General features: G+C 40.4%; 1 protein-coding gene across 2 annotated transcripts in view; it reads right to left on the bottom strand.

Annotated features, from left to right (window-relative positions):
• LOC311034243 (carnosine synthase 1-like) overlaps window positions 1–19,720 on the bottom strand; it is a 52,042-nt gene that overhangs the window by 9,441 nt on the left and 22,881 nt on the right. For both annotated transcript variants that reach the window (XM_084042069.1, XM_084042070.1), the window contains 6 exons: window positions 15,852–16,053; window positions 10,327–10,416; window positions 7,917–8,182; window positions 6,043–6,105; window positions 5,294–5,443; window positions 4,987–5,200 (listed from right to left, as the gene is read on the bottom strand). In XM_084042069.1, the coding sequence (XP_083898195.1) occupies window positions 4,987–5,200; window positions 5,294–5,443; window positions 6,043–6,105; window positions 7,917–8,182; window positions 10,327–10,416; window positions 15,852–16,053 (985 nt within the window). The remainder of the gene's footprint in view (window positions 1–4,986; window positions 5,201–5,293; window positions 5,444–6,042; window positions 6,106–7,916; window positions 8,183–10,326; window positions 10,417–15,851; window positions 16,054–19,720) is intronic.

Genomic DNA, 19,720 nt, shown 5'->3' with positions numbered 1-19,720 from the left:
CCACACAGAGAGTGTAACACTAAGGACTTCCACACAGAGAGAGTAACACTAAGGACTTCCACACAGAGAGTGTAACACTAAGGACTTCCACACAGAGAGTGTAACACTAAGGACTTCTACACAGAGAGTGTAACACTAAGGACTTCTACACAGAGAGTGTAACACTAAGGACTTCTACACAGAGAGTGTAACACTAAGGACTTCTACACAGAGAGTGTAACACTAAGGACTTCTACACAGAGAGTGTAACACTAAGGACTTCTACACAGAGAGTGTAACACTAAGGACTTCTACACAGAGAGTGTAACACTAAGGACTTCTACACAGAGAGTGTAACACTAAGGACTTCTACACAGAGAGTGTAACACTAAGGACTTCTACACAGAGAGTGTAACACTAAGGACTTCTACACAGAGAGTGTAACACTAAGGACTTCCACACAGAGAGTGTAACACTAAGGACTTCTACACACAGAGTGTAACACTAAGGACTTCTACACAGAGAGTGTAACACTAAGGACTTCCACACAGAGAGTGTAACACTAAGGACTTCCACACAGAGAGTGTAACACTAAGGACTTCTACACAGAGAGTGTAACACTAAGGACTTCTACACAGAGAGTGTAACACTAAGGACTTCTACACAGAGAGTGTAACACTAAGGACTTCTACACAGAGAGTGTAACACTAAGGACTTCTACACAGAGAGTGTAACACTAAGGACTTCCACACAGAGAGTGTAACACTAAGGACTTCTACACACAGAGAGTGTAACACTAAGGACTTCTACACACAGAGAGTGTAACACTAAGGACTTCTACACAGAGAGTGTAACACTAAGGACTTCTACACAGAGAGTGTAACACTAAGGACTTCTACACAGAGAGTGTAACACTAAGGACTTCTACACAGAGAGTGTAACACTAAGGACTTCCACACAGAGAGTGTAACACTAAGGACTTCCACACAGAGAGTGTAACACTAAGGACTTCCACACAGAGAGTGTAACACTAAGGACTTCTACACAGAGAGTGTAACACTAAGGACTTCTACACAGAGAGTGTAACACTAAGGACTTCTACACAGAGAGTGTAACACTAAGGACTTCTACACAGAGAGTGTAACACTAAGGACTTCTACACAGAGAGTGTAACACTAAGGACTTCTACACAGAGAGTGTAACACTAAGGACTTCCACACAGAGAGTGTAACACTAAGGACTTCTACACAGAGAGTGTAACACTAAGGACTTCTACACAGAGAGTGTAACACTAAGGACTTCCACACAGAGAGTGTAACACTAAGGACTTCCACACAGAGAGTGTAACACTAAGGACTTCTACACAGAGAGTGTAACACTAAGGACTTCCACACAGAGAGTGTAACACTAAGGACTTCTACACAGAGAGTGTAACACTAAGGACTTCTACACAGAGAGTGTAACACTAAGGACTTCTACACAGAGAGTGTAACACTAAGGACTTCTACACAGAGAGTGTAACACTAAGGACTTCCACACAGAGAGTGTAACACTAAGGACTTCTACACAGAGAGTGTAACACTAAGGACTTCTACACAGAGAGTGTAACACTAAGGACTTCCACACAGAGAGTGTAACACTAAGGACTTCCACACAGAGAGTGTAACACTAAGGACTTCCACACAGAGAGTGTAACACTAAGGACTTCTACACAGAGAGTGTAACACTAAGGACTTCCACACAGAGAGTGTAACACTAAGGACTTCCACACAGAGAGTGTAACACTAAGGACTTCTACACAGAGAGTGTAACACTAAGGACTTCTACACAGAGAGTGTAACACTAAGGACTTCCACACAGAGAGTGTAACACTAAGGACTTCTACACAGAGAGTGTAACACTAAGGACTTCCACACACAGAGTGTAACACTAAGGACTTCTACACACAGAGTGTAACACTAAGGACTTCTACACACAGAGTGTAACACTAAGGACTTCTACACAGAGAGTGTAACACTAAGGACTTCTACACAGAGAGTGTAACACTAAGGACTTCTACACAGAGAGTGTAACACTAAGGACTTCTACACACAGAGTGTAACACTAAGGACTTCCACACAGAGAGTGTAACACTAAGGACTTCCACACAGAGAGTGTAACACTAAGGACTTCTACACACAGAGTGTAACACTAAGGACTTCCACACACAGAGTGTAACACTAAGGACTTCTACACACAGAGTGTAACACTAAGGACTTCCACACAGAGAGTGTAACACTAAGGACTTCCACACAGAGAGTGTAACACTAAGGACTTCTACACACAGAGTGTAACACTAAGGACTTCTACACAGAGAGTGTAACACTAAGGACTTCTACACAGAGAGTGTAACACTAAGGACTTCTACACAGAGAGTGTAACACTAAGGACTTCTACACAGAGAGTGTAACACTAAGGACTTCTACACAGAGAGTGTAACACTAAGGACTTCTACACAGAGAGTGTAACACTAAGGACTTCTACACACAGAGAGTGTAACACTAAGGACTTACACACACAGAGTGTAACACTAAGGACTTACACACAGAGAGTGTAACACTAAGGACTTCTACACACAGAGAGTGTAACACTAAGGACTTCTACACAGAGAGTGTAACACTAAGGACTTCTACACACAGAGAGTGTAACACTAAGGACTTCTACACACAGAGAGTGTAACACTAAGGACTTCTACACAGAGAGTGTAACACTAAGGACTTACACACAGAGAGTGTAACACTAAGGACTTCCACACACAGAGTGTAACACTAAGGACTTCTACACACAGAGAGTGTAACACTAAGGACTTCTACACAGAGAGTGTAACACTAAGGACTTCTACACAGAGAGTGTAACACTAAGGACTTCTACACACAGAGAGTGTAACACTAAGGACTTCTACACAGAGAGTGTAACACTAAGGACTTCTACACACAGAGAGTGTAACACTAAGGACTTCTACACAGAGAGTGTAACACTAAGGACTTCTACACACAGAGAGTGTAACACTAAGGACTTCTACACACAGAGAGTGTAACACTAAGGACTTCTACACAGAGAGTGTAACACTAAGGACTTCTACACACAGAGAGTGTAACACTAAGGACTTCTACACACAGAGAGTGTAACACTAAGGACTTCCACACAGAGAGTGTAACACTAAGGACTTCTACACACAGAGAGTGTAACACTAAGGACTTCTACACAGAGAGTGTAACACTAAGGACTTCTACACACAGAGAGTGTAACACTAAGGACTTCTACACACAGAGAGTGTAACACTAAGGACTTCTACACAGAGAGTGTAACACTAAGGACTTCTACACACAGAGAGTGTAACACTAAGGACTTCCACACAGAGACGAGAATTATCTACACAAAAGACAGAGAAATGTGGACTGAATGAAAAGCACTGAAATGTATAATTGTGTCGCTAATGCCACATCAAAATGTGAATTACAAAAGAAAAGTAAAAGTTAAGAGTAGCTTAGCGACACCCACAGCCACAAAACTAGGGGGAGCGTTAACAACGATCTGGTACCACCCACCCATAAAACAAACATGGGTAAATTCTCCTTCTACAGCTCTGCCACCCAGGTTTGGAATAGTCTAACCCCTTCCCTCAAAAAATGCAGTTCGCTGGGCTCATTTAAAACAACCCTGAAAGGAGGCTAAAAGGAGATGTAGTACCATTTCTCCCTTAGACAGACGACCCCCCCACCTTCCTTTGACTCTCACCCCCCCCCCCCCCCCCCATTGTTTTTTCAGACTCTGTACATGTAGTGTTTTTTTTTCTTTCTTTCTTTTCTCCTGTATTTTTGTGATGATATTGAACTGTTTGGTTCTACTACTGTATATATGTTCATGAATTGAATACCAAAGACCTCAATGGAAACAAGACCACAAGGACTTTTTTTTGACGTACGTTTTAGACAAATTGCTTTAACTGTACTTCAATCAATCAATCAATTGATTGCAACCAGGACATAGACTCTCACATTAAAGGAATACTTTACCCAACACTTCACTCTATCAATAAACTCTCCCCATGAAGCCTTGAATTCATAGAGATTTCTTTAGTTTTCGTCACATTCCTATTGGAGACAATAATCCAATATTTGACTAATTGTAGTTAATAGGAGAATCTTAACGAGAGCAAAACCATATTTAAAACATTCTCTTTGAACCTGGATCATCGGTGGTTAACCCATTCAGACCGGGAACGCATCTGTGTCATTTTAAGATTTCTTTGGCTATTCAAAAATAGCAGATCTACAAGCTCATAGCACGGCACCAAGTGCCGTGCTATGAGCTTGTAGATCGGCTATTTTTTTTTAAATCGTGAAAATGTGTGCAAATCTTTGAATATATATATACATTTTTAACTCAAATATTTGCTTCTGGGGGTCCCTGGAAGAACATATTTTGAGATGGAGGGGGTTCGTGGACAGATAAATATCATATCATTGAGAACCACTTATATTATAGCAACATAAGCAAAGATTTGAGTTAAAAATGTTCACTCTAAAAATATACTCAAAGATTTTCACACATTCTCACTATTTTTGAATAGCCAAAGAAATGTAAAAATGACACAGCTGTGTTCACACTGTGAGAGTTGTTTTGGACTTGATATTATAATAATAATGAATTGCATTTTTATAGCGCTTTTACAAAATAATAATAATAATGAATTGCATTTTTATAGCGCTTTTACAAAATAATAATAATAATAATGAATTGCATTCTTATGGCGCTTTTCTAAGTACTCAAACGTACTCAAAGCCTTTACCATGGTTCATTCATTCATACATTAGGAGGTGAAGCGGCGAACAGTCAACGCCAGCGTCCTCACTTCCCACATTCACAACAACGGTGGCAAAGCTATAGCGCCGACCGACACAGTGTTCCTTAAAACTAATGTTTCCACTGATACCCCCCCCCCCCCCCCCAGTGAAGGCCCCTCACCAGTGTACTGGTCCCAGGTGTGGCTGTGTACTCTAGCCCCAGGCTTCATGGGCGGACAGAAGGCCTCCAGCAGCACAGCCTCTCCAGGAAGCAGACATGGAAGCATCTGAACCAGCCTGGACCACAGCTCCTCTCTGCTGCTCCTCTCTACGTAGTGTACCGCCCCCTGCTGGTGGGGGTCCGCAAACCTCCCTCCACTCAGCCTGACGACCACCTGCACCAAAATAACATTAATTCATGTTTTAAACAGGATGATGACATTAATTAAGCGATACAAACAGACAGACAGACAGACAGACAGACAGACCCGGTCTGTCTTCTTCACGGGTTCAGACTCCAGGAAGTGCTCCATCCTGGTCCTGATGGCGCCCAGCTGCTCCGTTACCGCGGTAACCAGGTGTACCACCTCCACCTGCAGCTCCTCTGTCTGGCCACAGGAGGGCGCCGGAGGCTCCGTCTGTCCAAAAGGTTATGACGGGTAAGGTAAGTGATATTTCTTTGGTAAAAGGTTAAAGCACTTTATTCTAATCATTGCTATTAGTATAAACATTCTGCGGTTAAAAAAAAAGAGAAAACAGAAACTGTTTCAACTATTTTAGTTTCATAAATATGTTACTTATAACATATAAGTGTAACAAACTCTACTCTGAAAATACTTTTCATTGGTTCAATATTTATAAACCCACACACAGATGTAAAGGGTTTTCAATAACGCTGATTTATTTGATTATATTAAGAAAATTAAAACAACCTTATATTGTATTAACATACTCTACCATACAGATTGGAAAAATTTAAATGTGTTCATTAAAACAATGTTTTTTTGTAAGCGTTGTTTTAATTTTTGTATATTATATCAAAACAACAACTGAAACTGTATTGTGTCGTGTACAAAAATAATTAAAACAAACAAAAACAAAATTGGGTCTTAGATTTAGGTCAAAAGCGTCATGGGTCACGAAACTATTAAATTAGCAAATTCACATTGTAAATGTATTCAAATGAAACGTGTAAAGTAAAGAAAAATGAAAATGAAAAATTCAAAGCCGTACTAACCTCGGACTGTCCAGCAGAGGGCAGCAGCAGGGCCAGGGTGGGGGGTGTGGGGATGGCAGCTTTCTGTGCAGCACAAACATAAGACTCATGGAATATTCAGATCAATGCTCAAATGCATTGATATAATGCTCAAATGCAGTGATATAATGCTCAAATGCATTGATATAATGCTCAAATGCATTGATATAATGCTCAAATGCAGTGATATAATGCTCAAATGCATTGATATAATGCTCAAATGCAGTGATATAATGCTCAAATGCAGTGATATAATGCTCAAATGCAGTGATATAATGCTCAAATGCAAATCTTTGCTTCTGGTGGTCCCTGGAACAACATATTTTGAGACGGGAGTCTGCGGCCAAATACTTATCATTTTGAGGGTCCTTGACATGAAAACGTTTTGAGAATCACTGATATAGAAACATATGTTTTCTTTTTTTTAACTGTTAGGATTTAGAAGACATTTGTAGAATCCCCCAGAAGCAAAGATTTGAGTTACTAATGTTCACTTTAAAATATATGTATATTCATGTGCACAAAATTTCAAGATTTAAAAAGGAATATCAGCTCTACAAGCTCATAGCGCGGCACGCTGTGCCGCGCTATGAGCTTGTAGATCTGATATTTTTTAATAGCCAAAGAAATCTTAAAAAAAAAAAACGCAGATGCTTTCCCTGACTTCATGGGTTAATACTGTATATAGTAGGAGGATATATAGTAGGATATATAAACTGCTCACAAAATGTAAGGAAACTTAAATTTGGGCCATTATATCTCCCCTTTACTAATACCAATCAGTAAAGTGTTATATATCATTTGTATCGGTGATTAGTCACCTTTACAACGAGGTACAGCTTGTAAGCATCGGGCATTCATGGAATGAGCAACACAGGCAAATGTGTGGGTAGCGCCGAGCAAAAATGTGCCAAAATTACCCAATATGCTTTTGCTGGTAATCGCTCTTGTTTTGAGCGACCTGCCAGCACACACCTGCTGAGAGGTGGGTTCTGCAACTTTGCATTCTGCAACATGGGTTCTGCAACTTTGTTGAGTTTGTGTATAGCAGCAGCAAAGCAAAGCAAAAAAAGCAAAGTTTGTTGTTTACCCAGGGTGTCGGACTAAGCACGAAGCTTGTTTCCAGCCGGACCCTGCATGGAAGCCTTGCTCAAGGGCTATTCAGCGGTGATTCATGATTGATGTGATGAATTGGGGAATCGAACTAGGAACCTTCCGGTATCAAGGCCGCCCCTCTAACCACTAGGCCACCGCTGCCACTTGCACTGCCACTTGCACTGCCCCCATAGAAAGATGCCACGTTTGTCCCTTCAGGATAAGGCCCGTGCAATAGGGCAAGTGAAGCTGGTGTTCCGTTACGCAGATTACGCATTATTTGATGTCAGCTTGATGTCACTTGCCCTGTTGCACGGGCCTTATCCTGACAAAAGTGGCATCTTTCCATGGGGGCAGTGTTGCTGCTTGGAGCATACACAAACTCAACAAAGTTGCAGAATCCATGTTCAGGTGCCAGTCACTCACCTCCTGTGAGGCAGTCACAGACCTGTGACTGGCACACACCTGAAGCCCATTGAATGTCATGAATGTCAGCAGAAAAGTCTAACAGGCCATTTTGGCACATTTTTGCTCGCCGCTACCCACACGTTTGCCTGTGTTGCTCATTCCATGAATGCCTGCTGCTTACAAGCTGTACCTCGCTGTAAAGGTGACTAATCACCGATAAAAATGATATATAACACTTTACTGATTGGTATTAGTAAAGGGGAGATATAATGGCCCAAATTCAAGTTTCCTTACATTTTGTGAGCAGTTTGGTAGGGTAATAATAATAGATAATAATAATAAATAATAATAACCTGCATCAGAACTCTGGCGTTCAGAACATCAGACCAGAACCTGTTCAACGGCCCAGAGCCGCCCATGGGACAGCCCACCCCGCGCATCACTTCCTGCTCCGCCCCCATGTACGGGTCACATGACAGGAAGTAGGTGACGAGGCGAGGGGGGTCGAACGTGCTGAGGAAGGTGCGTCCACCGAGGTCAAAGGTCACGGCCTTGTGGACCAACAGGGAGGAGGCGGAGCTAGAGAGCCAGGAAGGAGAGAGACACAGCAACGCATCTCCTGCACACACACACACACACACACACACACACACACACACACACACACATATACCAATATTCAGCAGGGTTCACATAATTCTCAGTGGTTCTCAAACATTTTGATGTCAGGAACCCATTCTGTGCTTGTAGATATATATATATATATATATATATATATATATATATATATATATATATATATATATATATATATATATATATATATATATATATATATATATATATATATATATATATATATATATATACATGCTTGTAGATCTGCTATTTCCAGATTTCCATTTTTGAAAATATATGAACATTTTTAACATGGAAACGATTATGACTCAGTGGCGTGCACAGACATTTTGAGGGGCAGGTGCTCAAGTAAATTATACTTTTTTTGTTGACTTGGTCTGCTCTTTTTTCCCTCTACACCTATACCTCTTTAGCCAAAAATAGCCGATCTACAAGCTCACAACGCCTCGCAGCGCGAGGCGTTGTGAGCTTGTAGATCGGCTATTTTTGGCTAAAGTTCTCCTCAAAAAAAGGGATGCTAGGTTTCGAGTGGTTATGGTAAAAAGAAAAATCATATCACATAAAGATTTGGCGGACCCCCTGTAGTAACTCTGAGGACCCCCTAGGGGTCCCGGACCCCCTGTTGAAGACCCCTGCTGTAAACTGGGGAAAAAAAACGTTTTTTTTTCTTTTTTTACAAAAGGGCACTTCTGGTCAAGAGGTCAAAGGGCAGGTGCTCTAGCACCACCTAGAGTCTATCTGTGCACGTCCCTGTTATGACTCACACATATTGTGATTATCTCAAATAACTGTGATTAGAGGGTTATTTAATAATTGGTGAAATAACCTTTACATGACAATAGTTCACACCATAAACGTCTCCATGACACAACCTCTGATCCTCATAAACTGTGTTATTGTTATTAGTTACAACATACAGCAGAATGAAGCCTCTATTTACACCTAACTCTCTGAGCTATTTTAACGTTCTAAACATAGAGCTATAAATACATTTACACGTCAAACTGACTTTAACCACTTAAGACCTGAAGCCCATTCTACAAACGTCTTCTGAATCCCAACAGTTTCCTAAAAAACGTATGTTGCTACTGTATATCAGTGGTTCTCAAACCTTTTCATCATTGTCAAGTACCCCCAAAATTATATGTATTAATATGTTGTTCCAGGGACCCCCCAGAAGCAAAGATTTGAGTTACAAATGTTCGCTTTTAAAATAATATATATATATATATATATATATATATATATATATATATATATATATATATATATATATATATTCACATATATTTATAATGTTAGACATGTGGGTGGTGGGTTTATAATGTTAGACATGTGGGTGGTGGGTTTATAATGTTAGACATGTGGGTGGGTTTATAATGTTAGACATGTGGGTGGGTTTATAATGTTAGACATGTGGGTGGGTTTATAATGTTAGACATGTGGGTGGGTTTATAATGTTAGACATGTGGGTGGGTTTATAATGTTAGACATGTGGGTGGGTTTATAATGTTAGACATGTGGGTGGGTTTATAATGTTAGACATGTGGGTGGGTTTATAATGTTAGACATGTGGGTGGGTTTATAATGTTAGACATGTGGGTGGGTTTATAACGTTAGACATGTGGGTGGTGGGTTTATAATGTTAGACATGTGGGTGGTGGGTTTATAATGTTAGACATGTGGGTGGTGGGTTTATAATGTTAGACATGTGGGTGGGTTTATAATGTTAGACATGTGGGTGGGTTTATAATGTTAGACATGTGGGTGGGTTTATAATGTTAGACATGTGGGTGGGTTTATAATGTTAGACATGTGGGTGGGTTTATAATGTTAGAAATGTGGGTGGTGGGTTTATAATGTTAGACATGTGGGTGGGTTTATAATGTTAGACATGTGGGTGGGTTTATAATGTTAGACATGTGGGTGGGTTTATAATGTTAGACATGTGGGTGGTGGGTGTATAATGTTAGACATGTGGGTGGGTTTATAATGTTAGACATGTGGGTGGGTTTATAATGTTAGACATGTGGGTGGGTTTATAATGTTAGACATGTGGGTGGGTTTATAATGTTAGACATGTGGGTGGGTTTATAATGTTAGACATGTGGGTGGTGGGTTTACCTGGACTCCGGTGTCCAGCCTCCAGAAGCAGAGAGATGTAGGGGACAGCAGAGCCCAGGACACAGATACACACGTCTGAATGCTTCACCCCTGCATGGAGGAAGAACCAAAACACATCATAATTAAATACAACCTCGAGGAAGAACCAAAACACATCATAGTTAAATACAACCTGGAGCAAGAACCAAAACACATCATAGTTAAATACAACCTGGAGGAAGAACCAAAACACATCATAGTTAAATACAACCTGGAGGAAGAACCAAAACACATCATAGTTAAATACAACCTGGAGGAAGAACCAAAACACATCATGGTTAAATACAACCTGGAGGAAGAACCAAAACACATCATAGTTAATACAACCTGGAGGAATAATATATATATGATAATATAATGTATTTAATATAATAATAATATAATATAATGTATGTGGGTAAAGTGATGATAATATAATGTATGATGATTGATGATTTTTCTTTATTAAAGTGTCATGCTTCCAAAGGATAATCCCGTTTTTTGTTTCCCGTCGGCCTCCATTCTAAGTGGGACACTGAAACTCTTCTAAAACCTGTGTAGTTTTTCCTCCTCGCATTTCCCATGTTAACATAAACGGTCAGAACTCAAACATGGCGGCTCCGTTAGACACGCGGTCTGGACTAAAAGACGAAGGGACATGTGGAGGTTGTTTACAAACAGTCCATCGCGGATTCTAAAGGATTTTAACGGGGCCTATGGCGACTTGAAAAAAATAAAAAACAACAATAAAACCTTGGCACTGGTGAGTACATTTTGAGATTAGCCCTTGGCGGTGGATGTGTTAAAGTGTCATGCTTCCAAAGGAAGCCCCGCCCATATGGACTTACAGGACACTAGCATTTCATTTGACAAACGATGAACCGATGCCCATATGGCCAGATTACATAAATACAACTTAAAATACAACATTGGGCCTGTTAACTCACATCTTAACAGAAGACCACCCTGTTACCTCACATCTTAACAGAGGACCACCATGTTACCTCACATCTTAACAGAGGACCACCCTGTTACCTCACATCTTAACAGAGGACCACCCTGTTACCTCACATCTTAACAGAAGACCACCCTGTTACCTCACATCTTAACAGAGGACCACCCTGTTACCTCACATCTTAACAGAGGACCACCCTGTTACCTCACATCTTAACAGAGGACCACCATGTTACCTCACATCTTAACAGAGGACCACCCTGTTACCTCACATCTTAACAGAGGACCACCCTGTTACCTCACATCTTAACAGAGGACCACCCTGTTACCTCACATCTTAACAGAGGACCACCCTGTTACCTCACATCTTAACAGAGGACCACCCTGTTACCTCACATCTTAACAGAGGACCGGACAAGAACCTATTTGAAGAGATGAGATCTTCTACTCCGGGCACTAGAAACAAAATGTGCCGTCTGTCTTAAATACCTCATAATTAAACAACCACTCCAACCTCTGGCCATCATCTTGCCAGAATAGATCAGGTTTTTGTTTTTGCATTACATCAAATAAAGGAACCCTCAAATCGTCATACAGAGTTCAATAAAACATAAAATGGAATTCATTTTGGACATCTTTCAGGTCACATACATTGCATATATCCTTCTCTTCTGGCACAGCTGAGAACCGACCTACCTCAATAGCAAGAGGCAGGATACCAGCTCTGAGCTGAGCACACAATGACCGCTGCTTTCTGCTTAAAAAGGGTTTTGACATAGGACATGTTTTGACAGATCTGTGGATGATTTGTTTTCCTGTTCTCCTGTTTTCCTGTTCTTATTTTATGAGTGCTCAGCTTTTATTAAGGGGGTAAAGTGATGATAATATAATGTATTTAATATAATAATAATATAATATAATGTATGTGGGTAAAGTGATGATAATATAATGTATTTAATATAATAATGATATAATATAATGTATTTAATATAATAATAATATAATATAATGTATGTGGGTAAAGTGATGATAATATAATGTATTTAATATAATAATAATATAATATAATGTATGTGGGTAAAGTGATGATAATATAATGTATTTAATATAATAATAATATAATATAATGTATGTGGGTAAAGTGATGATAATATAATGTATTTAATATAATAATGATATAATATAATGTATTTAATATAATAATAATATAATATAATGTATGTGGGTAAAGTGATGATAATATAATGTATTTAATATAATAATGATATAATATAATGTATTTAATATAATAATAATATAATATAATGTATGTGGGTAAAGTGATGATAATATAATGTATTTAATATAATAATAATATAATATAATGTATGTGGGTAAAGTGATGATAATATAATGTATTTAATATAATAATAATATAATATAATGTATGTGGGTAAAGTGATGATAATATAAGGACACATTCAAGTATCTGATAATGTATAAAGTCACCAACTTTGATGAGACAGTGTTATGTTGTTCTAAAAACTTGTTTTTTTCTTCCATTTCTTGAAAAGTTAACATTGTGGCCATAGCAGAGAAATACAACCAAACACATGATAGTTAAATGGTCCGTCGGGTGGAAACCTCAAACGTTCCAAAACGGTTACTTTTCAGGATTCAAATTGAAAAGCATCAAAAGTAGCAGATCTACAAGCTTGTAGATCTGCTACTTCTGTGAGGCTGCAGTATGATCAAGTAGGACGTTAAATTACCAGAAAAAAAAACTCTTCACGAAAATGTAAATATGGAGATAAGAGGTGATGAAATACAACATTACCCACAATACTACAAAGGTGCAGTTCCTTGGAGAAACTGCAGGGGTCTCACTGCCCCCAGAGGATACGGGGCTTAGTCCACCATAAGTCAAACACACACACACACACATACACGCACACACACACACACACACGCACACGCACACACGCACACGCACACACGCACACGCACACGCACACGCACACGCACGCGCACACAAAGTGCTTTGTGGTTTAATACTGTTTTTTAAGGCTCAGACATGATTTTTGATTGGTTGAATATTTAGCTGACAGTTCCTAAAGTAGACATAATGAACACGTTATTAAAACAAGCCAGAAAGAGCTCGGTGGTGCAGTGGGGGGGGGTTCTGTCAGCATGCGGGGAGTGTTGGGCGGGAGGAGTAGGATGAAGGCTCTACGTCCTCCCGGTGGGGGCTCCTCACTGATAGATGAGTCAGTAGGATAGGACAGCAGTGACAACACAGACATGTGTGTGAGGAGGAATGAATTGGCATAACGACTACATTAGGGAGAAAAAATGGTAAAAATCAACAACAAAAAATGATAATGATAAATAAAAAAAGCCAAATGGATCACAAAAGGCCCAAAGGCCAAACAACTAAACAAACAAACAAACAGCAAACAACAACAAACTAGTGTTGATTCTGTCGCCTGAAACTATGAAAAAAAATGTTGGTGGACTCCCTTTTTTACTGACGAAAACTACATAAAAACGACATAATAACGAAGCTATGATGACAAAAACTATGACTAAATATGTTGACAATTTCGTCAACAAATACAAACTAGACTAAAATGCTAGTGAGGGATCTAGTGGAGAAGAGATCCAGTAGAACTAAAAGACAAGTCATTTTATGCTTGGTTGCACTCTGAAAATAGCAGATCTACAAGCTCACAACGCGTCGCGCTGCGACGCGTTGTGAGCTTGTAGATCTGCTATTTTCAGCATGGCAACCAAGTGTAAAATCAGCCATTACGACACCATCAAGGCACCGCCAACATACATTATAGTCGACTAAATCAACTGTAGATTCAGTCGACTATAATCTTATGATATTTAGTCGACTAAAACTAGACTAACAGTAAAACATTTCAGATGACTAGAATATGACTAAAACTAAATGGAATTTTACTTAAAAGACTAAAACTAAATCTAAATGTGCTGTTAAAATCAACACTGCAACAAACAACGGTAATCATGAAGTGCGGTCCGTAACCACACCACGGTAGGCTACTCCAGAATATTTATCAGCTGCATGAAAAACATTTCTCCTGTATTTCCTCTCAGTGGTTGTATAGACAGACCTCTATCCAAAATACAACACGGATGATTTCCTTCTTGTTCCCATTTCATATCTGCCGAAGCCGAAAATATATTTCTGCAGCAAAGGCAAGTGTGTTAGCCAATGTAAACGTGTGTTTGGAGAAAAAAAAGATCCATATCTGTTTCCTGACTCTTCTACAGGCAAGACAGCAGTAAACTTTTTTTCTATTGATTTATAGTCACAACATGGAGACTTGAATTCATGGATATTTTTCAGTTTTTGTCTCATTCCTAAGACAATAATTTAGCGGTTCCGGTAGGAGACATAAAGGAGACTCTTTGTGTCTCCTACCGGAACCGCTGCCTGATCATCAAACTATTGTCTTAGTAATGAGACAAAAACTAAACAATATCCATGAATTCACGTCTCCATGGGGTGACTCATCCATAGAGAAAAGATTTTGTGGGTGAACTATTTAATAAATGGTAAAATAAATAGTGCATTTATATAGCGCTTCTATCCAAAGCGCTTTACATTGATTGTGCCATTAACCCATTCACACACACATTCACACACCGATGGAGGAAACCATGCAAGGCATCAACCTGCTCATCAGGAGCCATTAGGGGTTCAGTGTCTTGCTCAAGGACACTTCTACACTAACTCTAGGGGAGCGCCCCAGCCTGGGATCGAACTGGGAACCTTGCGGTTTTCCAGTTCACTCTACCCGGCCACTCTACCCCTGAGCCACGGATTTCATTGGATATCATTAGTCATCTGACCAGTTTCATTGGATTTCATTGGATCAAACCGACAGGAAGTGGAACACACACAGGAAGTGAAAAGCCTAGGAAACAGGTGAATAGAGCTCATCGGTCATTATCCACCAAAAAAGATGCCCCCCCCCCTCCCTCCCCCCACCAAGGGAGATACTAGGCTCCTGGTCTTTAGACAGGGCTACTCTGTTTGTACATCATGCACGATTCGGATACACACACACACACACACACACACACACACACACACACACACACACACACACACACACACACACACACACACACACACACACACACACACACACACACACACACACACGATTTATCAGGACATATAATTAAGATCGAACTTTGAAAACATATAAATAGAAAATGATCATGAGGTGACCTTTACACACTGTGCTCCGTGCACGTGGAGCGTGCACGTGAAGCTTCACACAGCGTGCACGTGGACGTGCACAGAGCGCACGTGGACGTGCACAGAGCGCACGTGGACGTGCACAGAGCGCACGTGGACGTGCACAGAGCGCACGTGGACGTGCACAGAGCGCACGTTTCAGCTCACGGAGTCCAAAAGGTCAAAGTGTTTATTTAGAGGAATACTGCTAAAGGTCAGATAAAGGTTAAAGGTCAGATTCTATCCCTGTGTTCCAGGCAGGGTAGGGTCAAAAAGGTCAAAGGTCACGGGCTCTTACCCTGAGGAGGGGGCGGGGTTTCCTCCAGGGTCACAGGAAGGTCAAGTTCCTTCAGGAGGAGCTGCAGGGTCCCGTTCAGACGCTGCTCCATGGGGGGGGGGGGCCCCCGCGGAGAGGACGGCCCCCCTGACACGTGCGGGGGAGGAGGGGGGGTGCTGACCACACTGCTGGGGGGGGCGGGGGGGTAGCTGCTGACTGAGAGCTGAGAGAGAGAGAGAGAGAGAGAGAGTTTGTATTAATATACTAGTGAGGACCTTGAAGTCTCCACAAGTACAGTAGAATACAGGGGAGAAAACATGTATTTATATAGTTTGAAAATAGCAGATCTACAAGCATGCATTGTGAGGCTAATTTCAAATGGCCGCGATGTATACAGGGCTGAAGAGGTTAAAGTATGTTTAGTAATATTTACAGTGTTTCCCCTGTATGCATTAAGTCAGTGGTTCTCAAACTTTTTCATGTCAAGGACCCCCTAATTGACACTTATTAGCCCGCGGACCCCCATTTGAATAGATATGCCAGGGACCCCCATAAGAGAAGATTTTTATGGCTCTCTAGCAGTGATTCTCAACCATTTTAATTTCAAGGACCCCCAGTTTGACATGCATTAGGCTACGGACCCCCATTTAATGGCATTTATATCTCTGGGACCCCAATTCATATTGTAAAACCAATGTTTATCTAACTCTGTGAGTGTACAAATGGAACCAAATTGACCCGTTAGGGTCCATTTGGTTCCATTTGTACACTCTCAGAGTTACAGACCCATAAGGGTTCATTTGGTTCCTGTCTATCATTTAGCTGGGGACCCCCTGGAACCCCCTCAAGTACCCCTGGGGGTCCCCGTACCCCACTTTGAGAACCAATGCATTAAGCAGTGGTGGGCCGCCACCCCTTAAATCTGATCACCACAGTGTGATTGTTTCTGTAAATTGTTCAGTTTTTTTTTTTTTTACAGAAAAAATGATATCATGCTGAATGCTCTCAGGCAGGATGCCATCTCTGTGCCATCACTCACTAGTTGTTGATGTGTGACTGATTTGTATACTTTTGTCTGATAAAAGTATATTTTCCTAAATCTGGAGACAATTCATATGTAAACTATACAGATTATAACTGTGCACTGTGTACTATATAAGATATAAGACTTTGTGTTTGAGCGTAAATATGCATTTCGAGAACCCATTTTTTTCACGCGTACGGCAATTTCTTTCCGCATTCCTCCCCCACACCTTCAGCTCCTGGCGAGGGGAAACTGTAATAATAATAAACATCTACAAAGTAACTAGTAACTAAAGTTTTCAAATAATTGTAGTGGAGTAAAGGTACAATATTTTTCTCTGAGATGTAGTGGAAGTAGAAGTAAAACTACTGAAAATTGGAAATACTCCAGTAAAGATTTATTTTTAAATGTAAGTACAGTACTTGAGTAAATGTACTTAGTTACTTTACACCACTGGTAGTGATAGATATGTTTTGTGGACCAGATTGATATGATCTAGAAATATCGATCTAACCAGTCAAATTAATATAGTGATGTCTTTTTGGGCCTGTACTTCAGTCTTTTAAACATGCCTTTTGTAACTCTACTATACTTTCTCTACCAAGGCCATGTAGCTGGCTCCATATTTGCTATCTGGTGCTGGCTCCATATGTTTCCAATCAGTAAAAACATGTCTTGGTCAACACTTTGTGATTAAATGCCATATGACCTGTATCTGTGTAAAATGACCTGTATGACCGGGATATTGTCACTAATTTACTCTGTCAGCTGTCACCCTGTCACAGATAAAACCATACACATGTCCTATGATATCGAAGGAACAACTTGTTTATGGAACCGAGAATTGTACACAAGGACACCCTAAGATGAACAACAACTTAATATTAAGACAGCCAGACGCCTGTCCATCCTACGACTCCCATCCTACGTCTGAGGGTCTTAAAGCCAATCATAAGGATGCACCTATGTCTGATGTCATTGAAGTCCAACTGTGTATAAATACCGTTGTTTGTTAGTACAACTTTAGTGTGTTATTATTATTCTTGTCTGTAACTTGTACTGTCTCCTGTGTACACACTCGAGCAATACAGACTGATCATTTTTGGACGTACCAGGTGTCTGACTTTCATTTCTTTGGGTGTTGACTGGACGGGTATTGGGGGGTCTTAGTACCAAACCATCTTTTCATCTTTCTTGGGCTCATGCCTTATTCATAGGGTTCAAATTTAACCCTATCAGGTAGAATATGATAAATAGACGTTGTGAGGATCATGTTCTTGGACCTCACAAGAAAAAAGCTTGTTTTATGGTTGAAAAAAGATTTTTATTTTTAGAGACGTTCAGGTTGTGGTTATGATGAGGATTAGATGTTTAAATGTTAGGTTCAGGGATATGAGACAGAGTTATGCCTGATTTACACATACTGTAGTTGTGGGTTGGCGTTGTGCACCGAAAAAATAGCTGATCTACAAGATCACATGGGCTTGTACTGTAGATCTGCAGTTTTTTAGTCTTTAGGCTTCCGGTTCAAAGATTAAAAAAGAAATGGCGTTCATAACATCACTGTCATGAAATGTTGATGTCATCACATGTGTGTGTGTGTGTGTGTGTGTGTGTGTGTGTGTGTGTGTGTGTGTGTGTGTGTGTGATGGAAAAAGGGAACCATCACCTCAACACACTGACAGCTGAGCCTTTATTTTGGAAACACGACTCTACACACAACCAACTACACACAGTGCTGCTACACAACTGCACTCAAACACGTGAGCGTAGCACGCACGCACGCACGCACGCACGCACGCACGCACACACACACACACACACACACACACACACACACACACACACACACACACACACACACACACACACACACACACACACACACACACACACACACACACACACACACACACACACACAGTTATGTAACCACATCAGTGACCAATGCTGCTGCATATATTAACCCATTAAGACCAGAGGCTGATTCTAAATTTGTTTTATAAATCCTGAAAAATGTAATAAAAATAAAAATATAAAAAATTAAAATGTATCTAAAAAAGATATCAGAAGCAAATATTTGAGTTACAAATGTTTGCTTTGAAAATATATATATTCAAAGATTTGCAGATTTTGCACACATTTTGATGATTTTTTCAAAAATAGCAGATCTATAAGCTCATAGTGCGACGTTATTTTTGAATAGCCAAAGAAATTAAAAAAATGACACCGATGCGTTCCCACTTCCCGGTCTTGATGGATTAACAGACCTGCCAACCCTGGGGTTTTCTGTTGGGGGGGGGGGGGGGGGGGGTGTATTCATTTAATGCTTTCTATCGTTTCCGCCATCTTTACCTGGGGGGCAGAGTTCAGGTAAATGGTAACAAATAAAATGTTGTTACACAATAAGCCGTCTGTTTATGTCTCCACTAGGCTGAAGGCACGGAGGTCAGAGCAGAACCTCTGCCCCAAATCTTTCACATAGGCCTGTTATAGCGCCACCAGGAGGCCGATTTTTGCAAAACCTTTTTTTAAAATATATATTACTCCTACAGATTAGACACAAATTAGTATCTCTATAGGCATGTGACCAAGACAGATTATGTCATATTTCTTCATATCCTTATTGGCTAAGATTGGCTTCCAAAGTTTGCAGGATTGTCCTGTTTTGGACAAAATGCCTCAAATCATGAACGCAGCGTCCGATTGCCGTGAAACTTTGCACGCACACCCCCACCAGGCCGAGGAATCCAGGGGAGAAAAAAGATGACCGACAGTTGAAGAGCTATAGGCCAAAATGTGAATCTGCCTTTTATAGCGCCACCACTGATTTGAAAAATGTAGGGTGGCATTTTTTCTTATGCAC

This window comes from Gymnoscopelus microlampas (assembly GCF_963454915.1).
Source record: "Gymnoscopelus microlampas genome assembly, chromosome: 18".
In the NCBI taxonomy this organism is placed as follows: domain Eukaryota; kingdom Metazoa; phylum Chordata; class Actinopteri; order Myctophiformes; family Myctophidae; genus Gymnoscopelus; species Gymnoscopelus microlampas.
The sequence above is the reverse complement of the archived record's forward strand: the minus strand, read 5'-3'. Positions and strand labels throughout refer to the sequence as shown.